At 36.3% G+C, this 24,176-nt stretch overlaps 4 protein-coding genes, 1 long non-coding RNA gene and 1 pseudogene across 9 annotated transcripts; 1 reads left to right on the top strand and 5 right to left on the bottom strand.

The window, feature by feature from the left end:
• LOC104769556 lies at positions 120 to 2,751 on the bottom strand (annotated as a pseudogene).
• On the bottom strand, positions 2,820 to 5,422 carry LOC104769555 (indole-3-acetic acid-amido synthetase GH3.17-like). Its single transcript, XM_010493786.2, has 5 exons — positions 4,891 to 5,422; positions 4,669 to 4,770; positions 4,439 to 4,579; positions 3,666 to 4,327; positions 2,820 to 3,584 (listed from the first exon to the last, which is right to left on the bottom strand). Exons 1-5 carry the CDS (start codon positions 5,178 to 5,180, stop codon positions 2,995 to 2,997), a joined length of 1,785 nt encoding a protein of 594 aa, XP_010492088.1. The 5' UTR covers positions 5,181 to 5,422; the 3' UTR covers positions 2,820 to 2,994.
• LOC104769554 (indole-3-acetic acid-amido synthetase GH3.17-like) lies at positions 6,307 to 12,011 on the bottom strand. Of its 4 annotated transcripts, none has more exons than XM_019242516.1 (6): positions 11,595 to 12,011; positions 11,320 to 11,421; positions 11,086 to 11,226; positions 10,325 to 10,986; positions 9,759 to 10,153; positions 6,307 to 6,677 (listed from the first exon to the last, which is right to left on the bottom strand). In XM_019242516.1, exons 1-6 carry the CDS (start codon positions 11,882 to 11,884, stop codon positions 6,483 to 6,485), a joined length of 1,785 nt encoding a protein of 594 aa, XP_019098061.1. In that variant the 5' UTR covers positions 11,885 to 12,011; the 3' UTR covers positions 6,307 to 6,482. The 4 variants fall into 4 exon arrangements, with proteins under 4 accessions (XP_019098061.1, XP_010492084.1, XP_010492085.1 ...); XM_010493782.2 differs by lacking the exons at positions 9,759 to 10,153; positions 10,325 to 10,986; positions 11,086 to 11,226; positions 11,320 to 11,421; positions 11,595 to 12,011 and adding exons at positions 7,232 to 7,899; positions 8,010 to 8,150; positions 8,252 to 8,353; positions 8,635 to 8,937; positions 9,022 to 9,136 and having other exon boundaries at positions 6,308 to 7,072; XM_010493783.2 differs by lacking the exons at positions 9,759 to 10,153; positions 10,325 to 10,986; positions 11,086 to 11,226; positions 11,320 to 11,421; positions 11,595 to 12,011 and adding exons at positions 7,232 to 7,899; positions 8,010 to 8,150; positions 8,252 to 8,353; positions 8,635 to 8,950; positions 9,022 to 9,137 and having other exon boundaries at positions 6,483 to 7,072.
• LOC104769551 lies at positions 12,621 to 13,820 on the bottom strand. Of its 2 annotated transcripts, XR_764404.1 has the most exons (3): positions 13,573 to 13,820; positions 12,956 to 13,360; positions 12,621 to 12,850 (listed from the first exon to the last, which is right to left on the bottom strand). It is a non-coding gene; the product is annotated as an uncharacterized LOC104769551 (long non-coding RNA). The 2 variants fall into 2 exon arrangements; XR_764403.1 differs by having other exon boundaries at positions 12,956 to 13,820.
• LOC104769550 (uncharacterized protein At1g10890-like) lies at positions 13,938 to 15,620 on the top strand. Its single transcript, XM_010493780.1, has 4 exons — positions 13,938 to 14,099; positions 14,367 to 14,477; positions 14,992 to 15,211; positions 15,314 to 15,620. The coding sequence occupies exons 1-4, from the start codon at positions 13,975 to 13,977 to the stop codon at positions 15,566 to 15,568; spliced, it is 711 nt and encodes a 236-aa protein (XP_010492082.1). The 5' UTR covers positions 13,938 to 13,974; the 3' UTR covers positions 15,569 to 15,620.
• Positions 20,824 to 23,506, bottom strand: LOC104769549 (ethylene-responsive transcription factor ERF113-like). Its single transcript, XM_010493779.2, has 2 exons — positions 22,959 to 23,506; positions 20,824 to 21,561 (listed from the first exon to the last, which is right to left on the bottom strand). Exons 1-2 carry the CDS (start codon positions 23,050 to 23,052, stop codon positions 21,023 to 21,025), a joined length of 633 nt encoding a protein of 210 aa, XP_010492081.1. The 5' UTR covers positions 23,053 to 23,506; the 3' UTR covers positions 20,824 to 21,022.

The following is a 24,176-nucleotide window of genomic DNA, read 5'->3' as shown; positions in this document are numbered from 1 at the left end:
TAGCTTTCGTAGGTCCGCATCCACTGAATAGTGAGGACAAAAAACGCTGTCGTTTCAAGGTATGACTAGTGAAAACAACACTGTCGTTTCGTCGTCATGTGAGGAGTGACACGTCACGGTTCATAGAACATTTACTCGACAATTGTAACGGACTTGTAATATTCAATGACTTGTATAACAAATTAGGGTATACATTATGAATGTTAACGTTACTATCTGTTATTATTTGTTACGGGATTTGTTATTCTTTAATTATTTATTTCCCTTTCCTTCAAGTCTCTCTCTCAGGCATTATGTAACGGCGGTTTTATCGGCTGGAATGAAGCTCATGTAGTTCCCACGTTGGAGTTTTCCGGCTAAGAAACTTGGAAACAACATTGGTCTCCAGTATCTTCAAGGCGTCTTCATTCGTCACTGACCTCGGAGTCTTGTACTGACTCACAGAAGAGCCTCGAGACAAGAACAAACTCATGAGGTCATCGAAAGCGCCAGGTTTAACAATCTTAATCTCAAGTGGTCCAATGATTTTATCATTCTTTCGTCCTTTTCTGTATACAGAGTCGAGAGCCTCCTCAACGGTGAAGCAACATTCCTCCAGGATTTTACGGTCAGGCTGGAGCTTTGCGTTCTTGAATTTGCTACCGAGTTCCCAGTAGAGTACGTAGTGTCCTGGCAACGAGGAGAGATCCACACGGCTAGTGAAATCCATGAGCATTAGGTCATGTGGCTCCAGCAGGAGACTCGCGTTTTTCACTGCCTTGAGGAGGTCTTCTTCGTAGGTCTTGCTCAAGTCGATGCTAAGAACAACTTTTTGTCTTCCCACAAAATAAAACTGTGGCGCATTGTTGTGGAAACCTGTCACTCGTAAAACATCCCCTAAACGGTACCTATACAGACCTGTAAATCATTACATTTGTTTTATTAGAAAAAAACAACATATAGATTTTTTTGAACAAAAGTACATTTATTTTGATACGGTGAGTAAAAGAAACTTACCAGAAAACGTTGTGACAAGAAGTTCATAATCATGGCCAATTTTAACGTCAACAAGGTCGACGACCACAGGGTCTTCGGGAACATGACCAGCTTCTTGACGGTCTTTCACGACCTCTATAAACTCAAAGTACCCCATACTTGGAATGATGGTGTACGACACATCACTAGGCTTAGACAGAGGATTGAGATTGATTCCGATGAAACATTCCGAACTGCCATACCAAGATGAAATCAAAGGAAGACCGCCACCATAGAATTCCAGCAACGGAATGTACTGTGCCATGGTGCCGGTAACGACGGCTTCGATGCATTTTGCTTTGGGCCATAGTCTCCTCAGTATTCCCTCCCATGAGGTTTTACTACATTCTTGCTCGATCAGGGTCGCTAGTTCCGGATTTGGAGCGGTGAGGAACTTACTGATCCCTAAAACACATTGGGGGTCAGTGATCCAGTCGCTGAGACGGCCAGTCCTTATGTTTGAGCATAACTCATGCCAATGGTCTTCGAAAAACTTGATTACTTTGAGGAAGGAAGAAGCATAGGGTGCACCAAGGCGAGCTACATATTCACGTTGTAGAAGTCCACAAAGCATTGGCAGTATATGCCCTGATTAGTGTCTTCACAAGTCGCAATAGTATGAGGGCTTATTTGTACTCTATCCCTGTAAATCATATAACAAAACACAATAAAGAAACCCAAATAAAACATTAGCAGAAATAGTGAACTGTGTAATGTAATGAAGGTTCAAAAAATTTTTATTGATTACCAAAGAAAAGAGTTGGTTGGGTTCACGCTTTTCAAAACACAAGTTATCATAAACCTGACCATCAACCCAGAGGCAGTCTCGCTTTCTCGGGTCACGAAATAAAACATGAGAGATTTGCCTTGGGTAAGCCCTTCGATGTGCCTGCATGCATTCAATAACAACAACGGGTTTTAGGGTTTTGCTTTCTCTTTTTAGGTATCAACAACATGGAGTTTGTAACTCTTTACTTGAAGACTAGAGGTGCATAGAGAAATCCAAACAATATCCTCTGTTCCAAGTCCTCTGCTGTCAAAGGAATCAACTTTGGAACTCCTCCTGAAGTACCAGTGCTGCAAAAACAATCACTTCCTTACACATTATATCTACATTATTGAAGATTAACAAACTTATGTATCAACAAGTTTTGAAAAAAAAAGATTCCTTTTGTAAAACAGAGGATTAAGACTATTGTTTTAAATGTACGTGGCCAAGAGCAGACTGATGGGTCGATCACAAACGAGATCAGACGGCTCTCCATTGGCTATACGATCGATAAAAGGCTTTATCTCTTCGTAGGTCACTACGGGTAGGTTCTTCTTGAAGCTCTGCTTATCAAGTTGACCGTTGAGAAAACCTCTAAGGTACTCTGTCTGGGCATTACGTGAAAGTATTGCTTCCAAAACGGAATCTTGAATCTTCTTTACGTTGGTAGTCACATCCTCAAGAAGAGACATGGCGGCTATTGGGTTTGTTGGATCGAACTTTGGCAACATGTTTGCTGCTTTTTCAATAGTCTGCAACAACAATAACGAAAAGCAAAACCCTAATTTACTCACTTATAGGTTAAAAAAAAAGTCTTATGACTTGTGGATCACGAATGCTTAGAAAAGAGTGAAGAACAAACCTATGTTCTGGCGCAGTGGATGAGCTCTGGCCTCTCTCTTTGTCTCGCTGCAGATAGATAAAGGGTGTGATGTGGCACAAAGATCGTGTGCCGAAAATTCAGGATGTGTTTCCGACAGAGGCACGGAGGCAAGTTAAGCATTATGGGTTCAATTGATAAATTTGATACCAAAAGTGTTCAAATTATTAATTTCGAAATTTTATATATCCCACTTAAGTTTACCAATTCAGTTTGATCTCAGATTAATTGTCATTTTGTAATATAACAATGGCAAAACTGGAAATAACTAAACTTAATTACTGTTTCCCCTGCCCACACCATAGGTACCACAGATAATGTGACGGTGGTTTTAGCGGGTGGAGTATAGCTTATGTAACTCCCACGTTGGAGTTTTCTGGCTAAGGAACTTGGAAACAACGTTCGCTTCCAATATCTTCAAGGCTTCTTCATTCGTCACCGACCTAGGTGTCTTGTACTGACTCACAGAAGAGCCTCGAGACAAGAACAAATTCATGAGCTCGTCGAAAGCGCCAGGCTTGACAACCTTAATCTCAAGTGGTCCAATGCTCTTATCATTCTTTCGTCCTTTTCTGTACACAGCGTCGAGTGACTCCTCGATGGTGTAGCAGCATTCCTCCAAAACATTCGGGTCAGGCTCGAGCTTCGCGTTCTTGACTTTGCTCCCAAGTTCCCAGTAGAGTACGTAGTGTCCCGGAAACGAGGTTAAATCCACACGGCTAGTGAAATCCATGAGCATTAGGTCATGTGGCTCAAGCAGGAGCTTCGCGTTTGTCACTGCCTTGAGGAGGTCTTCTTCAGAGGTCTTGTCCATGTCGATGCTAAGAACAACTTTTTGTCTTCCCAGGATACGAAAATGTGGCGCATTGTTGTAGAAACCAGTAACTCTTAAAACATCACCCACACGGTACCTATACAGACCTGTTAAATCATATAAGATATCATGTGAAATTACAATCAAAAGGTCCATGCTCTCGTCTATGAAAACGTTGTGAGACTTACCAGAAAACGTTGTGAGAACAGGTTCATAATCATGACCGACTTTAACATCAACTAGATCCACAACCACAGGGTTTGCGAGATCATGACTAGATTCTTGATGGTCTTTCTCGACTTCTAAGAACTCAAAGTACCCCATAGATGGGATGATAGTGTACGAAACATCACAAGGCTTACACAGAGGATTGAAATTGAATCCGATGAAACATTCAGAGGTGGCGTACGACCTTGAAATCACAGGAAGACCGCCGCTATAGAATTCCAGCAATGGAACGTACTGAGCCATGGAGCCGGTAACGATTGCTTCAATGCATTTTGCTTTTGGCCATAGTCTTGTCACTATTGCTTCCCATGAAGTTTTACTGCATTCTTGCTCGATCAGGCCCGCTAGTTCCGGATTTGGAGCGGTGAGGAACTTACTGATCCCTGAAACACATTCAGCGTCTGTGATCCAGTCGCTGACACGGCCAGTCCTAATGTTTGAGCATAACTCAGGCCAGTGATCTTCCAAGAACTTGATTACTTTGAGGAAGGAAGAAGCAAAAGCTGCACCGAGGCGAGCTACATTTTCTCGATCTACAAGCCCACAAAGCAATTGGCAGTACATGCTTTGAGTAGTGTCTGCACAAGTGGAAATCGCAAGCGGGCTTATATGTGTTTGATCCCTGTTAAGTCATATAACAAACACAATAAAGAAACACTAGTAGCACCAAGAGGCATGTTCAAAGATTTGAGTGATGTAGTGTACTCTAGGAGCAAAGGTTTTAGGGTTTTACCAAAAAGATGAGTTGGTAGGTTTGTAGCTTCTCAGAAAAGAAGTTAGCATAGTCCTGACCATCAAACCAGAGGTAGTCTCGCTTTCTCGAGTCACAAAATAGAACATAAGAGACTTTCCTTCGTTAAGCCCTTGGATGTGCCTGCAAGCAAGGGTTGGATTAAACTTACTCTCGTTTTAGGTATCAAACAAACAGACAAAACACTTGGAGTTTGGAAAACTCTTTTTTACTTGTAGATTAGAAGTGTAGAGAGAGAAGTAAACGATTTCCTCTGTTCCAAATCCTCTGTTGTCAAAGGAATCAACTTTGGAACTCCTCCTGAAGTACCCGAGCTGCAAATAAAATTGTGTCCTTTAACTCATCACAGATTCTATGATAAACAATACTTTAACTTAATCTGCAGAGATTTCAAGATCCAAAAAAAACAGGTGGATCGTTTAATTTGAAGGTACCTGGCCAAGAGTACACTGATGGGTCGATCACAGATGAGATCAGATGGCTCTCCATTAGCGATACGATCGATATAAGACCTGATATCTTCGTAGGTCACAACGGGTACGTTCTTCTTGAAGCTTTCCTTATCGAGTTGACCGTTGAGGAAACCTCTAAGATACTCGGTTTGAGCATTACGTGAAAGTATTGCCTCCAAGACCGAATCTTGAATCTGCTTTACGTTGGTTGTCACATCCTCAAGAAGAGACAGACAAGCTTTTTGGTTTGTTGGATCGATCTTTGGCAACATGCTTGCTTTCTGCTTTTTGACTGTCAACAAAAAAAAGCAAAACCCTGTCCAAGTCTTATCACGAAACTGCTTACAAAGAGTCAGGGGAAACCTCAAATTCTGTCAGGTGGATGAGAGCTGTGGCCTCTCTCTTTACGCTTGAGAATTTTGGAGGAGAAAAGCAGACGCAAGGTGTGATGTGGCGATATATTCGGTGCCGTCCAGAGTAGAGCTGTTTCAGATTTGATAATATTATATTTTTTTTGTTGTCTTCTTCCATGGAGGATTAATAAACAAAAGGAAGAGATGTTGAGATTTTGGTATGATTAAAACTTAAAAGTGATTGATAAGTTTTGGAGTAATAAGTTAATATAATGTACTATGGAAGAAAAACAAAAAAGGTAGAAAAATAAATTGATAATACAGCAACTAGTGCACTACTACTATTTACTGTATTATTTCTAAAACAAATACTTTGCGAGAAAATTCTAAATGGACATTTATTTTGGAATTGAAAGAGTAAACAAGGAAAGGCACGAAACACGAGTGTGATTTTGTATTTGACATTAATCACATAACTAGGTACCAATCCGCACACAGAGCAGCGAACAAATAATTCAAATAAAATTATTATTTATGATATGATATTTGTTTGTGTAAAATAAAATATGTAAATAATTTTTTTTAATTCAAATTTACGATATAAAAATATATTTTACCTAATATTTGAAAGTAAATAATAACTTTAACGCGGTGAAAAAAATTGTATAAAATTTATTTTAATAAAACATGAATAATTATTAAATTTTAAAAGAAATTAATTTGTTGTTTATTAAAGAAGTATAATATAGTTTTGATAAGCATTTTAAAATCAATGATTGAATAACACATGCTTTTTGTTTGGATTTCCAAATCCATAAAAATCATAGAACCAATAACCCTCTAAATGACTACAAATAGTTTAATTTATATAATAAATTTTTATTTAAATTTATAATGGCATAGATATAATTAGGATAATTAATAGGATTTATTTGCTAAAATATGCTTTGAGCTCTCTAGCAACGAGTCGACGACACATTAACATTAAAAAATGCTATTAATATATAGGGGATGAGAACTGATTAAATCTTTTACTATAATTTTATCATGCGTTCTTTATTATTTTTATTTTTATTGTTTCAAAAAACAGAGTGTACTTGCATGACAAGATGAATGAAAGAGAGTACACTGTTTTTACTTTTTATCAGAACAAGATTTATAACTTTTGAATGAAGGATTAAAATGTTTAATAACCCCTGCCCTCAAGTCAAAAACCCTGATTTATCGATTGGAGTGCAGCTCATGTAGCTCCCACGATGGAGTTTGCCGGCTAAGAAACTTGGAAACGACGTTCGCTTCCAATATCTTCAAGGCTTCTTCATTCGTCACTGACCTCGGCGTCTTGTACTGACTCACGGAAGAGCCTCGAGACAAGAACAAATTCATGAGCTCGTCGAAAGCACCAGGATTAACCACCTTAATCTCAAGTGGTCCAATGTTCTTATCATTCTTTCGTCCTTTTCTGTACACAGCGTCAAGAGACTCCTCGATGGTGAAGCAGCATTCCTCCAAAACATTCGGGTCGGGCTCAAGCTTCGCGTTCTTCACTTTGCTTCTGAGTTCCCAGTAGAGTAAGTAGTGTCCTGGAAACGAGGAAGAATCTACACGGCTAGTGAAATCCATGAGCATCAAGTCATGTGGCTCGAGCAAGAGCTTCGCGTTTGCCACTGCCTTAAGGAGGTCTTCTTCGTAGGTCTTGTCCATGTCGATGCTAAGAACAACTTTCTGTCTTCCCACGAAACGAAAATTTGGCGTGTTGTTGTAGAAACCAGTCACCCTTAAAACATCGCCAACACGGTACCTATACAGACCTGTTAAGTCGTAGACATCATGTCAGAACATATACTTTTGATACACACATATTAAAAAAACAGTTGAAACGTCCATTCTTGTTAAACAAGAAACTTTGCAAAAAATTAGAAAAAGACATTTATTTTGAAATGTAGAGAGTAAACATGAAAATGGCTTACCAGAAAAAGTTGTGACAACAGGTTCATAATCATGGTCGACTTTAACATCGACAAGATCGACGACCACATGGTTCTTCTCCACGGGATCATGACCAGTTTCTTGATGGTCTTTCTCGACCTCCAAGAACTCGAAGTACCCCATATATGGCATAATGGTGTAGGACACATCACAAGGCTTACACAGAGGATTGAGATTGAGACCGATGAAACATTCAGAGCTGCCGTAAAACGTTGAGATCACAGGAAGACCACCGCTATAAAATTCCACTAACGGAATGTACTGTGCCATGGTGCCTGTAACTACGGCTTCAATGCATTTTGCTTTAGGCCATAGTCTTGTCACTATTCCCTCCCATGAAGCTTTACTGCATTCTTGCTCGATCAGGCTAGCTAGTTCCGGATTTGGAGCAGTGAGGAACTTGCCCATCCCTGATACACACTGGGGGTCTGTGATCCAATCACTGAGACGGGCAGTCCTTATGTTTGAGCATAACTCAGGCCAGTGATCTTCCAAGAACTTGATTACTTTGAGGAAGGAAGAAGCAAAGGTTGCACCGAGACGACCTACATCATCTCGTTGTAGAAGCCCAGAAAGCAACTGGCAGTACATGCTCTGAGTAGTGTCTGCACAAGTCGCAATTGCATGCGGGCTTACCCGTGATTGATCCCTGCACAATAAAGAAACCGTCGCAGCACCAAGGGAAGCACACACTAGGAGAAAGAGTGAACTGTGCAATGTATGTTATATAGGAGCAAAAGGTTTTATTATTGATTTTACCAGATATATGAGTTGGCTGGCTCAATGCTTTTCAAAACACAAGTTAGCAAAGTCCTGACCAGTATCCCAGAGGCAGTCTCGCTTTCTCGGGTCACAAAATAAAACATTAGAGATTTTCCTTCTCCAATCCCCTCGATGTGCCTGTTGACCAAGATTAAGGAGTTTTATTTAGGTTTTTTACTTGCTCATTTTTCTGGTATCAATCAAAAAGACACAAGTTCTGGAATTTAAGGACTCTTTACTTGTAGAGTAGAGGTCTGTAGAGAGATGCAAACGATAACCTCTGTTTCAAATCCTCTGTTGTCAAAGGAATCAACTTTGGAACTCCTCCTGAAGTACCCGAGCTGCATATAAAATTGCTTCTTTACATATTCTATAATGTACATTTTTCAATTGTATCAACAAGTTTCAACTTTTAACTCTTTCAAGTCTCTTCTTGAAATTTTAGTCAACAATTGGTCTAAAAATATTGAAGCATATAAATTCCTCTAAATTTTGCATTAAACTTCGAGTAATTGTTTTAGTTATGACAGATTCACATAGCAGAAAAAAGTTTTGCTTTGAATCTGCTGCAGAGATTCCAAGAATCAGAAAAAAAAAGGTGGATCATTTAAGTTAAAGGAACCTGGTCAAAAGTACACTGATGGGTCGATCACAGATGAGATTTGACGGCTCTCCATTATTAGCGATACGGTCGATATAAGGCCTAATATCTTCGTAGGTCACAACGGGCAGGTTCTTCTTGAAGCTTTCCTTATCGAGTTGACCGTTGAGGAATCCTCTAAGGTACTCGGTTTGAACATTACGTGAAAGTATTGCTTCCAAGACGGAATCTTGAATCTTCTTTACGTTGGTGGTCACATCCTCAAGAAGAGACAAGCAAGCTTCTGTGTTTGTTGGGTCGAACCTTGGTAACATGATTGATTGTCTGCTACAGAAAGCTAGCAAAACCTTAATTATATGTCTTTATCACGAAATTGCTTACAAAAGAGTGAGAAAAAAAAGAACAAACCTTTGTTATGGCGAGGTGGATGAGCTCTGGCCTCTCTCTCTTTCTCTCTCTACAGCAAAGGCCAACGGTGTGATGTGGCGAAATATTTGATTTGCCGTAATTTCTTGATAGTGATAAACAGATTTGTTATTTTAACATAAAAACCAGAAAAATATTTGTTAATTTTTCAGAAAGTGGATTTAACAAAAGGTTGTGACACAAACAATGCAACACGTGATTTGGTGAGTATTACGAGGAGATAAGACATAAGCTTTACGGGGGAGGTGACACATTGAACATTTGATGCATGATTTTCTTCTATTTTATAAGCTTTACGGGGGAGGTGACGTCAACCAACTTAAAAAAAAATAAAGCGAAATACGCTTTTGTAAAAGTTACCAGGGCCTTTAATTTTTGTAGTGCGACGATTATTATGACCATGTGAATACAAAACGTCTTTTTAGACTACCTTTAATTTGGATATTATTCAGCGTTCATTTTTGGGTAAGAGATTTATACATTATTATTGAAAAAAAGTCTCACACATAAATGTGATAGCGGTTTTATCTGCTGGGGTACATCTCATGTAGCTCCCACGACGGAGTTTTTTGGCTAAAAGACTCAGAAACAACGTTCGCCTCCAATATTTTCAAGGCTTCTTCACTCGTCACCGATATAGGTGTCTTGTACTGACTCACAGAAGAGCCTCGAGACACGGCTAAATTCATGAGCTCGTCAAAAGTGCCACTCTTAACAACCTTAATCTCAAGTGGTCCAATGTTCTTATCATATTTTCGTTCCATTCTGTACACGGTGTCGAAAGACTTCTCAATGGTGAAGCAACATTCCTCCAAAACATTCGGGTCGGGCTCGAGCTTTGCGTCCTTGGTTTTGCTCCCGAGTTCCCAATAGAGCACGTAATGTCCTGGAAACGAGGAAAGATCTACACGGCTAGTGAAATCCATGACCATTATGTCGTATGGCTCTAGTAGGAGCTTCCCGTTTTTCACTGCCTTGAGGAGGTCTTCTTCGTTGGTCTTGTCCATGCCGACGCTCAGAACAACATTATGTCTTCCCACGAAACGAACATTTGGTGCATTGTTGTGGAAACCAGTAACTCTTAAAACATCACCCACACGGTACCTATAAAGACCTGTTAAATCATATAGAGATCTTGTGAGAGACATAGATTTTTTATACACATTTAAAAAACAGTTAAAATGTCTACTTTAACTTTTATCATTTTTTTTAAGCAAAAACTCTTCAAAAAATATTCTAAAATACATTTTGTTCTGAGGAGAGAGTAAACAAGAAAAAGACTTACCGGAAAACGTTGTGACAACAAGTTCATAATCATGGCCAATTTGAACATCTACAAGATCGACGACCACAGGGTTCTTTACGGGATCATGACAAGTCTTTTGGTCTTTCTCGACCTCTAAGAACTCGAAGTACCCCATACTTGGAATGATAGTGTAAGACACATCACTAGGCTTGGACAGAGGATTTACATTGACACCGGCGAAGCACTCGGAGCCACCATACCACGATGAAACCAACGGAAGACTGCCGCCATAGAACTCCAACAACGGAATGTACTGTGCCATGGCGCCGGTAATGACGGCTTCGATGCATTTTGCTTTTCGCCATAGTCTCGTCACTATTGCCTCCCATGATGGTTTGCTGCATTCTTGTTCGATCAGGTTTGCTAGGTCCGGATTTGGAGCGGTGAGGAACTTAGCAATCCCTGAAACACATTGGGCGTCCGTGATCCAGTCACTGAGACGGCCTGTCCTTATGTTTGAGCATAACTCATGCCAGTGGTTTTCTAAGAATTTCATTACTTTGACGAAGGTAGAAGCAAAAGGTGCACCAAGGCGAGCTACATTATCGCGTTGTAGAAGCCCACAAAGCAATTGGCAATACATACTTTGAGTAGTGTCTACACAAGTCGCAATTTCATGCGGGCTTACCTGTAATTTATCCCTGTAAGATAACAAACACAATAAAGAAACAGTAATAGCAGCCAACAAGGGGCATGTTCACACCCCTGTAACGTGAGTGCCAAGGTTTTATTGATTTTACCATAGAAGTGAGTTGGTTGTGTTCAATCTTTTCAAAATACAAGTTATCATAGACATGGCCAGTAGCCCAGAGACAGTTTTGATTTGTCCGGTCACGAAATAGAACGTGAGAGCTTTTCCTTGGTTAAGCCCTTTGATGTGCCTGCAAACAAAGTAACAACAATAGGTTTTGGGTTTTACTAACTCTGTTTGGTTTGATATAAAGTGACACAAGTTGGAGTTTAGGACTTTTTACTTGTAGAGTAGACATCTATACAGAGATCCAAACGATATCCTCTGTTCAAATTCCTCTGCTGTCAGAGGAATAAATTTTGGAACTCCTGCTGAAGTACCCGAGCTGCAAAACCAGTATCTTCTTTAACTCTTTATATATTCTACACTTCAATTTTAATTTACATTATTCAAGACTAACAAAACTCAAAGTATCAACAAGTTTGAAATTGTTGTAGTTATCATAGATCCACAGATCTAAAGAAAAAAAAAGGTGGATCGTGTTTAATTTGAAGGAACCTGGCCAAGAATAAACTGATGGGTCGATCACTGATGAGATCATATGGCTCTCCATTAGTGAGACGATCGGTATAAGACCTAAAATCTTCGTAGGTCACAACGGGTACGTTCTTCTTGAAGCTTTCCTTATCGACTTGACCGTTGAGTAAACCTCTAAGATACTCGGTTTGGGCATTACGTGAAAGTATTGCTTCCAAGACGGAATCTTGAATCTGCTTTACGTTGGTGGTCACATCCTCAAGAAGAGTGAGGGCAGCTTTAGGGTCTGTTAAATCGAACCTTGGCAACATGCTTGCGCTTACTGCTTTTAATTGTCTGCAACAATAACAAAAACAAAACAAAACCTTTTCTAAATCATCACGAAATTGGTTACAAAAGAGTGAAGAACAAACCTTTGTGCTGGCGAGGTGGATGAATTGAAAGCTTTGGAGGAGATAAGAGAAACAAGTGAAAGGGTGGTGTAGCGAGATGTTCGTTGCCGTAAGATTTGTTCTTTTTTCCATAAATAGGATTAATTAACAGAGGATAAGGAAAGAGAATACTATTAATATCCCAATTTTAGAAAGATTATGATACTATATGTGTATGAAAATGAAACTATGAATGGTGTGTGGTGGAACACATTACAATGTTACCATGTTGTTGGTCGGACGTATGATCATAATAATCATAATCAACTACGTAAATAAGACCATCATTAGTGGAGTAATCCACCATAGTTACTCTCACATTAATTAATTATATAAATAATCATAAATTAAGTAAAGCAATCCTAAAAGAACTTAAGCAAAATCACTCTATTACTAGAGAACCCCAAAGAAGGTTACTCAAACATTTAAAAAATATATATTGTTTTTTTTTGTGTTTATTAATTATCAAATTTTCTTTTTTGCCAACTTTCTTGATGAATAGTGAATTAAAACAAATATTGCATTGCATGATGGATAGATTAACAGAACACAATCAAGAACATTCAAGAACAAAAAACAGAACCTGCAGTTTTAAAAACAGAACCTGCAATACAAGTACAAAAAAAACCCTACAAATTTCAACCTAAACTACAAAACAAATATCTACAATGTAAAGGATACCAACTTTTGTCATATTTGATTATCACTAATGTTACTACATTCACATGACCTTGTTGAGCAATACAAACATTCACTAATGTTACTACATTCACTGCCGATGTTAGGATCGCCACTAGGTAGAATATCTCTTTCTCCGGTGTTAATGCTGAAGTTCGATTGTCCCACCTGCACAAACACACCTGGCTGATTACATCTTTGTTATCATTATTTCAGCTTCTAGAGCCTCTGTTATTAATAAGAACTTGGTGTGAATGTAGTATTAGAGGTCACCTTGGCAATCAAGACAATGAAGAAAGAACCTTGAAGCGACATTGACGATCAACATAACTTTCCGCTTGAACCTCTTTCTTCTTTCTTCAGGTACTAGTCATATCACTTACATAATATAGTGGCACTCTTCATGCTCTCGACTCCGGTCCAATATATTTTACAAAACCAGTCAAAGGCAAACACAGAAGAAGATATCAACGTTGGCTAAGTTCTTAACAATACTGATAATACGCCTTGTTGAGCAATACAAACCATTCATTTCATTTTCAGCCATGGCCCGGTTCCTTTCACTTTCCTCTGCAAATTTAACAAATCCATAACCTTTTGATCGCCCATTACTTGGATCAGTAACAACCTTGGCACCTCTAACTGAAGATACTTGTAATTGTAGCTATTTTAAGAAATCTGCAAATCCAAATTCGACATCACTTAATCTACTTAAGCTAATCCCAAGATCAGAATTTTCCAACCAAAATGCAATACAAGAGAATATTGAGCTTAATCCAATCTACTTAGGCTTATTACATTCTGATTCTAAGCTTAATCCACTTGAGCTTTGCTATTAAGCTTTAGTTAGCCAATAAACTCTAACAAGAGATTGCAAACAAAGGAGTTACCTCGTCACGGCTTTTAGGCCATGGAACCAGCTGATGGTAACCTTTAGGAGGCGGAACCAAGCAATTCAAGCCTTTACCTTTTGCAGCACAGTGACGCTCGACTGTAACCTTCTCCGTCTCAGTCACCATCGACGGAGGCGGTTGTGTTGTGGCGGGGATTTGATACGGAGACCTCCGGGATCGAGCTGCCGTCGTTGTCGCAGCATAAGAAATCTCCGCCGTCGTTGGTGGTGAGAACCGAAGCGTCAAATCTTAAAAATGTTTGTATTGAACCGGAAACACGGTCGGTTCAACTTGGGTCTGTCTGTTCGGTTAATAAAACATTGAACCGATCAAATCATCAATTTGGTTAGAAAACCCATTGACCGACCAATCAAAAAACATTGAGGGGGTGAGAGAATAATGGCTCGAAACGACTCGCGATCTAGGTCGCCGTCTCACCGCCGACGATACTCTCGCTCGCCTGTCACTCATCGTAGCAGCCGTCGTACCAGACGCGACCGCAGCCGTTCTCCCTATCAATCAAGGTCTGCGACAAATATTCTCTTACCTTTTAGATATGTGGAGAATCAAATCTCGAAACTTATGGTAGATATCGGGAATTAGGAATTAGGGTTTTGAACCAAGTTTTGGTGAATTCGATGTAGCAATACAGAACATAGTCTAGAAACTGGCTAATTTTGTTTCTTTGTAACACTTCAGTTACGATAGCCATTGAAGTTCGTTTATTTAGCTGGTTAGTGTAGATTAGAAGAAGCTACTTTATAGTTTTAACACATCTCCAATATATGTAGGCACAAGAAGAGCAGGTCTCCTACACCGAGGCAACGCCAAAGGGATAGAAGTAGTTCATCAGAGCATAAAATTGCGATTGAAGTGAAGAAAGAACAGGAAGACAAGGCTAGGTAAAATTGATTTTTAATGTTGTTTTTGTCTTTCAGTTTTGCAATATGCTTGCTTGCTTCCCCTGTTTTGTGTTTGAAGGCAAGGGAATCGTTTGTTTTCCAGATTAGGATATAGTATATAAAAGGTCCTGCACATAATGCAAAGTATTGAGTTAAGTTTGTTGTTCACTGTGATATTCTCTATGGACTATGTGGAATATTGTAACTTTTAATGAACTAGTATATGCATTTCTAAGAATTTATTAGCTAGTGAGTAAGTTGACATCTAGGATAAGGTAATCTATTTTCTCCAAGTTTCCAGATGTAAACGAAAAGTATAGTTCTATTGTAATTTTTGACGTACCTGTGGAAAGTATACTTTTGTCTCCTTATCTAGTGTTTGAGCATTAGCAGAAGAACTGCTGATCAACATTATGCATTGCTAATTATCTGAATCTTTAAAAGTTTCTCTTGGCTAGTGTTTTTAGAATTGGTCTAACTCTAAACTCTTTTTTTTTTTCCCTGCTAAATTAAGACTGCAGCATGAGGCTGAGCTCAAACGACTAGAAGAAGAGACTGCACGGCGGATCGAGGAAGCAGTGAGGAAAAATGTGGAGGAAAGGATGAAATCGGAAGAAGTTAAAGAAGAAATAGAGAGGCGGACAAAGGAAGCCTATGAAAAGATGTTTCTTGATGTAGAAATACAGCTGAAGAAAGAAAAGGAAGCTGCTCTAAACGAGGCAAGAAGAAAAGAAGTAAGTCTCGTTGTTTGATTATGTTGCCGCTCTATTTGTTTGGTTTTATATGGTTTTGGAATACTAGAGGCTAAAGTAAAAATGTTGGAAATAATTAATCAGGAACAAGCTCGGAGAGAAAGAGAAGAGCTGGATAAGATGTTAGAAGAAAATAGTAGGAGGGTTGAAGAATCTCAGAGGAGAGAAGCAATGGAACTACAACGTAAAGAAGAGGAAAGGTATCGAGAATTGGAGCTGTTGCAGAGACAGAAGGAGGAGGCCGCAAGAAGGAAAAAACTGGAAGAAGAAGAGGAAGAGATTAGAAATTCCAGAGTGTTATCAAATGGAAACAGATCACGATCCAAGTTGCACTTCTGAATTGGTTTATAATTAAGGAATCATCTTATATAATAAATAAATCATTCTAATATTTTATTTTAGAACTACTACACCGGTCACCTAAAGAGCTATTATCGGTATAAAAAAACAACTTGAATCAAAATAATATATTATAAAATGTTCAATTTTTCTTCAACTTTTTAATCATAATTTCTAATAATAATTTTCTGTTTTATTTCTTAATTTTAATAAAAATAATTCACATAATATGATTATTAATTTATTTTGTAGTTTCATTCTAATTATAATAAACTAAAGTATATTTTAATATAGAATTTACTCTAAAACATTTTTCTAAACTTGACACTGGTCACCTAAAGAGATATTATTAGTAAAAAGAAATAACTTGAATCAAAATAATACTCTTTCCATTTCAAAATATAGGATGTTTTAAGCAGAACACGCAGATTAAGAAGTCTTTACTTTTAACAAGTTCAACCAATCAGAAACAATACTGCATAATATAAAATACTAAACTAATATAAAAGTTGCATTGCAATTTGAAAACATCCTATATTATTAAACAACAAACTTCTCTAAAATATCTTTTATTTTGAAACGGAGGGAGTATATTATAAGATGCTCAATTTTTCTTCAACTTTTTAATCATAATTTCCAATAATAATTTTCTGTTTTATTAATTTCTTAATTTTAATAAAAATAATTCACATTATATAATTATTAATTTATTTTGTAGTTTCATTCTAATTATAATAAATTAAAGTATATTTTAATATAGAGTTTATTCTAAAACATTTTTCTAAAACTTGACACATGTGATAGGCGATAGACTTGACACCGGTGAAAGCCGATAGATTTGCCCCCAAAGGGGTTGTGATCACATTCATGACTTCTTCTCCATCAGGCTTAGAGGTGAAAGACATTGAGTTCAAGGAACTTCCTCAGAAGATTGAGACATCTGTTTACATGCCTTAACAATGAGCTTGAAAACTCAGCATGTAAACAGAATGCTCAGGATCCTAAAGACCATAACGAGAGCTTTAAAGAAACCAAAGTCTTTAAACTATTTTTGGTTCCCTTAGTACTTTTTTGGATTTGTTAGTACTTTAAATATCCACCAACCTACTGTTCTTTTTTGGAAAAAAAAATTTGTTCTTAATTTATTTTTGGGATATTAGTACTGCATATATATTATTTATATATTATGAGCACCAAGATGTATAGTTTTATTTCTAATTCTACTTGTCATCTTTAAGATATGTTGCATATCTTCTATTTTGATTTTATTTTTTTATTCATTTTAAGATAAATAATTCACATGAAATTATTATGTAACAATTTTTCAATTTTTATTCACTTATTAATATTATTCTAATCATATATCATTTATCAGTATATAGTTAATTAACATATATATATATATATATAATATGTTTATATTAATTTATTAAAATTAAATTATTGTGAATTGTAAATATATATAAGTTAGGTTTTGGTCTCACTTATACTGGTACGAGTGAATTATTTTCCGTATGATTTTTATATATGACTTCATCAATTTTCTCGGAAAAATGTTTTTAGTTTTCGATTAATCATTTTGAATAATATTTATTTTTATAATGAATCTAAATAATATTAGAAATAATAGGTAACTTTTGTACCAATTTTGGAAAATACTTATTTAAAAGAATATTTATATAATATAAACTATTAAATAATTAATTTATTCAATAAGTTACTAAGCTCCTTTAAAATATATAATTATATTTTGTTATATTAATTTTAAACTCATGTGAGATATTATTTAGTTAATTAACGAGAGAGTCAAACAAGTCTAAAGAAGTATTTTGACTTACGAATATGAGAGAGTATAGAAAGATACAGTTGACTGAGAGTATTAGCTGACCCTTCCTAGACCAATTCCCGTACTGGATTAGTTTATCGTTGCACCTTTCATTCTCTCACCTTGTCTACCAGATAATATTTGTTTTTCTAAGCCATATTGTCTTTTGAAAATTAACCAAGAGTATAATATATATAAGTTAGGCGGGCTTTTGGCAGTCAAAGATTTTGACGGATGGGCTGGGCTGGGCTGGATCTGATAAAAATGCCTGTTTGAAGTTGAACATGTGAGGAGAAATTGTAAGAAAAAGAGTCAAAAAGGTTACGTAGTGACCATGTTATTCACTTTTTTTTAGATAGAGAGGCTTTTATGTAAAAAGGACTTTGACACTCTGCTTCCGTTAGCTTATTCCTCTTGTCATGTATTTTAAGTATAATAACCAACAATACTAAAAGAAATACTATATGACAAAAGAGAACCTATACACTAATACAAGTATACAAAGCATTCGATCTGACATTTAAGAGTAACAACCATGAAACTTGAACAAAATAGATAAGAGGGAACGTTTTCTAAAAGTGTGCCATTCAAGTCCAAAAAGTCCTAATAGTTTAAATTTATGCAATTGGGAGTTGGGACCACATTATAATAAACTCATGACTACTCAAGCACATTTCCCTTGTGTTTTTGATTGCTACGAGGCTACTAACATACCCCACAAGATGAATATTTGAGATAAAGATCGATGCACGTACATGAGTATATATATTGATTATTGAAATCTATCTAAATTAATATAAGAACTGCGATCTTCATGTGCATGCGAAGATCATCATTGTTATTATCTGGGGGAGTTCCACTCTCAACGGAATCAACGCAAAGCAGCCGCAATATTTGAATTTTTGAAGCCGAAAGCATGATGTAAAAGTCTCTTGTCAGAGATTACCGTACGTCCAAGTCAATATATCGAAAAGGATTACTTGAAAACAGCTTAAGATAAAAGTCATAAAATAAAGATAGATTCGGAACTTCCTCTCGTTATATCATTTTCGAGGTCTCATGTTTTCAGAAAATGGCATTTCACTTTCTGAAAGTAATTTTCATTTAGGGAAAATTTTGTCAAATTGTTAAAATGAGAACTAATTTATCAGAAAAAACCGCATGTATAAATGGCGAAATTAAGGAGATGGCAATTATATGAGGCTGAAATGGGTTATATATATATCAACTGACAACTGTTAAAAATGTTATTCATCTTTTTAGGCTGACACGTCGTCTAATAAGTATAAATATTTGCGACACAAAACTAGACTTTTGGATGCATGTGTGTGTAAAGTATCTTCAAATGACAACGTAGTGCAAAGGTTATGTGTTTTTTTATAGCACTAGTATCATAGAAAATCGAGTTGAAAAATGTCTCTGTGAAAATATGTGTCGTCTAGTGAAACTTACTCCCTCTGTCCCTCAAAGATTGATGTTTGAAGGACTTCACACAAATTAAGAAATAATGATTATTTACAATATTGTTTTTTATTAAAAGTATTATATATTTATAAACCAATGACTATTGAGTTTTCTTAATGATCACTTCTTAAAGTTTACAAAAGTTAAATATTAGTTAATTTAAAATGGTAAAACATCAAACTTTGTGGGACAAAAGAAAATCACATAATATCAATCTTTGTAAGACAGAGGGAGTATTAAGTTTTATGGAAAGAATAAAGAATTGGTAAAGATCGATATTGGGATTGAAAGATGATCATTAGACTGGGTCATGGGATCTGGAAGGATGGCCCTCGAAATACACTTGACGTAAACCAAGTGGGACGGGACCCAATTTCCCCTTTGCCTTTGCGCATGCGTTACTCTGTAGAAAAGCTCTTTACTTATCCTTTTTTACATCATCTCATCTAAGCTCATGTCGTAGTATCAATTATCAACCCCCACCCATATTTTGGAATAGACCAACCCAAAAAAAATATTAAGCAGTACCTATACATAGATCTATATATTTTTCCGGTATCATTAAGTTCATCATAATTTCAAGTTCTCAAATATGTTAATTTTAATTATTTATGTCCCGTACGATTAAGAGAAAAAAAAACGTAAGTATTTTGTCATATTAATGGATAAAATGAATAGTGTATGTGGAATATATGCAGAATATATGCTGAGACGATCACGAGAGGAAGGCCAATCAAAGTCGAGATAGAATAATGAAAAGAGATACACGGTGTTTAAAGTACTATCTCTGGTGGGGCAAGCTCGATCTAAATCTCAATATCAAGTTTGCTTGTCCTACTCTCACATAGTCGCATGTATATCAATAATAATAAAACAAAAGAAACATAAACCACGAATATATATATATATATATATATATATAAATCGATCGAGTACGATTCATGCATTAGATGCATGTACACAAAAATGCGTTCTAAAAAAAAGACACATGAATATGTGGACAGATAAGTCTCACTTTTGGGTTTGGGATTGCGATATTTTTGGTTAAACACGTTTTTTTGTTCTTTAAATGATTAGTGATTGCGATATTCGTAGTGATCGTCTGAGAGATCGTTTCAGCACACTTAATAAACTAGAAAGAAGATTCCCCCTCTCCCCAAAACTACAAAGAAGATTTGTTTGACTTATAGTCAATGCTTATCTGTCTTTTTCTTCTATTAACGATGTTTACCTATGTAAGAAATGAAACTATGGTTTTATCCTATACAGATCAAACAATGTCCTAGACGCCAAGCTCTAAAAGTCTGGTAATATCTCGTGTACCGGTAATTAATTAGAACCTTCAAGCACCTATAAATTTCATATTAAGAAAATAATTGCACGTGAAAAAAGAAAACTCTAACAAAAAAACATTTAAGTATCGTCTGCGTCGTCTATGCGAACTACTTAGTGTGGGGAGATCTATATCGAGAGGGACCACGACTAAACCTCGAGGAAAATTCCTCTTTTGTCTTTTTGTAATTCAATTTGCTTTTCTCTTAGTTTATGTTTTACGGAATATCTTATCACCCAAATTTGGTTAATGATTTTGCTCATAGCTGCGAAAAATATAGCATGGATGCTGCATTATTAATCTTGTTCCTATTTCATGTTATATTACTTTTACTACATGTAAACAAGTTCAAGTTCTCACGAATTACGATGCATTCACACGTTAATTTAATTTCTGTTTCAGTAAATCAGGATAGTAGCATATTAGGTACTTATGATTACTAGATATTTAGAGTTGTCTTGTTAAAACCATGTTATTATCTATAACTTTTCTTGATCAATAATCCAAACCTCTTTCCTTCTTTCAAACGCCAACTTCTATAAAGATTAGGAGTTTTATCTATATGTGTATTGCATGCAGTTCATGTTCATTGAGGTTATTGATGATACACAAGCTATACGACCGACGGATCAGAGTGACATGTCTCAGAAAATACAACTTCAGCAAATCCAAATTTTACCAACAATAACGAAATAAAAACAAAATGTTACACATGCCTCTCGTTCATTTATATTTTCGGCGCAACAAAGGTTGCGAAAATAAAAACCAATGAAACGAAGATGGTAGCGACTTATAATATTGATTCGATCGACCGATAATATATAAAATTAGATTATTCTCTTGGATAGTTATAATAATGGTAACCATAGCTCTTCTCTTCTTCCTCCCGCTGCTGCTGCTGCTGCTGTTGTTGTTGTTGCTGCGTCTGTTGGGAGGAAGAAGAAGATGAAGAAGGCGTTGAGAAAGGCTGACTAAAGAGACTCGACGTGTAGTACGATAAATCAACTTCATTGTTACTCGTGAGTAATTGAGCGTACTGAAGTATGTCTTGGTTATAAGTCACTGGCCACGAAGTAGAAGATTGATCAGCAGGCTGAGGATGAGGTGAGTTCATTGATTCATCACCACCTCCTCTTGGGGCATGAGTGATGGTTGTGGTGGTAGGGCCTTGTACTCGTTCAGGGAAGTTTAGTTTAGCTTTGGTGCCTTTGAATTTGAGGGCGGCTCGATCGTAGGCTAAAGCAGCTTCCTCTGCTGTCTCGAAAGTCCCGAGCCAGACACGGGCTGCTTTCTTTGGATCGCGGATTTCGGCTGCCCATTTTCCCCATGGTCGCTGCCTTACGCCTCTATAGTGTCTGCTTCTTGGTTGATCTTGCAGAACATGACATAAGAATAAAAATAATTTACATATTGCATGTGCAATCTACATGCATGAGAAAAATTATATGACGTGTGTGATTTCAACGATTAGTTTTAGCAAAGAATAATTGAAGAGAATATTAATTAGTTTAGCACTATTTATGACTTCAAAGAAACAAAAAAATGAACGATCTAATTAATTAAGATGATGCATACAATAATACTTAAAACGCATCAACTATGTGATTTCATGGTCCGAACTTTCCACAATATACTATATAGTAAGATTACATTTTTCGATGGAATTAAATATACTTGGATCAGTCATCAGTCATGCAATCCAAATATACTTGGATCAGTCATCAGTCATGCATATCTAAAACCTACATATACATTTTTAGATGGAATTAAATATACATTTGTACTGAACCAAAATTACCAATCAAAGATTCAATACTATATTTATTACAACCAGCGTAATTTTCTTTGTTTTTCTTGTCAAACAGCAACATAATGACACTAAAATCTACAAAAGTAAACTAAAACTAATCAGTTTAATATCCATTCTCACAAGAAATCGTCATCAATTCAAAATGTTTGCCAATTTTATTTTTTACCATATTTAGAAAGACTAACTGGATATTTGTTTCTATATATGATTATTTTCCGGGTGTCCTTGTTGTGTGTTTAAAGGATGACATATAACTTAGCATTCAAATAACAAAATTTGATTTTGTGACTACCACTCAATAAAAGTATAAACTACGACTTGATATTTGATTAAGACTGCGCCTGAGTCGTTTGACATATTTCATATTTGGCTTCGAAGTTCTGAGTAACGCACTGAAAAAACGAGTTAATCATGTTGAAATACCTCAAAATAATGATTAAAAGGACAACCATAAAGTTGACAGAGAATGATATCTAAGACAAAGTAATTTACAAATGACCAAAGGAACATGCGTGGTCAAAATTACTCTATCTAGTTAGGTAAGAAGGAAGCATATGTAGGTTTTAGATATGTTTGACGAGTTAAGACATGAGGTTAATAAAATATATCAAACTTGTACTTTGAAAAACAAAAACAAAAAGTTCTAGATGTATTAAAAAGAAAAGGATAGACACGTAGTATCCTGATCGGTGGTTCAACTCAAAAAAACAAGAAGGAAAGTTCTTTACGGAAAGTAAATTAAATGACAGATGCATTGAACTTGAGGGTACTTCAACTCGAACCTAACCTATACAAATTCCTTTTTTCCCCCAAATTTAATTATTAACTAAGAGAATCGATAAAGGGTTATTAATAGTAAGTCTTTAGTTAGTTAACTTATTATAACCAAGTTGCATCAGCTAACAAAAAAAAAGACTTAGCTGTATGTATAGAGTTATAGCTAGTATTGATTAATTACCTTGGTCTTGTTGAAGTTGATCCGATTTATCAAGCTCTTGTTTGACCGGCGGGTCTGTCGGGTTCTCGATGGCACGGCTTAGAGCAGAGACCATGGCTGTGACATCAGTCTCGTTCCAGGACGGATTATTATCCGCCGCCGCCGATGTTTCCGGTGGAACCGGTCCCTTTCCATACCTCCGATCCACTTTTACAACAAATGATGAATTCACACGTATATGTAAACACACACACACAAACAGAAAGAACAGCTATCACGGGTGTGTATATATGTACAAGACTTTGAAAGAAGTTGTAGGATAGGGAATCTGGGGAGTGACTAGGACATGGAGCTTTGGCTAGGTGATGAACAAGTAATTGGGAGCAAATAAGGGTTTTCTTTACTTAAGGCTATGATGTGATATTATGAGGAAAGAAGAGGTGACAAAAGGGTTTTATAAAGAGAAGGATCTACAAGAAAAGTTGATATTATAATATATAGAATTATTAAGACCTTTGGAATGGTGCGGAGTGGGACCGTTCTTTGAGTTCATAGTTCTCTACTTCTCTTTTTCTTTTTTCTCAATCTTTTTATTTTTGGGAGCTTATTAGCTTCGCATGTTTTGGCAGCAGTGTTATGCACAAATTAGGAATGAGTGCGGATCCAACATTCTGATCTTTCTTCTTTTTCTTTTTAGAAAAAAACAAATATAAATAATTGCAACTGTTTTATTCATTGGTTTTTTTTTTTTTTTGTATTCGTTCCATTATTAATTGGTTATTGAATGCCATATAAAGATATATATATATATATATATATATATCCTGTTGAACTTTTGAAATTTGATCGTATATTTGATTTGTTTTTTTTTTTTTTTTATAACTCAGGAGTGATCCTAAAGGCTTTCTAGACCCAAAGACTAATCTTCTGGAGCTGGGAGAAACATGTTAAAATTCGAACCTTCGTGGCCAATGCTATTCGAACCCAGAATTTGTTATATTTGATTATATTTGATTATCACTGGACCAAGGCGACTTGGTTATATTTGATTTGTTACGTTCAAATAAAAAATTCACACAATATTAATAGAATATGTATGCATCAAATACAAAAATTATGCTAAAAATATATAAGATTTGGAAAACTGATTTGTGTTATGGACCTTATGGTACCAAGTGAAAGAGTAGACGATCATACTTGTGATTTATTTTATTTTGCTTACATAATATGGCTATATAT

Source organism: Camelina sativa, chromosome 20 (genome assembly GCF_000633955.1).
Source record: "Camelina sativa cultivar DH55 chromosome 20, Cs, whole genome shotgun sequence".
In the NCBI taxonomy this organism is placed as follows: Eukaryota; Viridiplantae; Streptophyta; class Magnoliopsida; order Brassicales; family Brassicaceae; genus Camelina; species Camelina sativa.
This window is presented reverse-complemented; position numbering and strand designations above follow the sequence as displayed.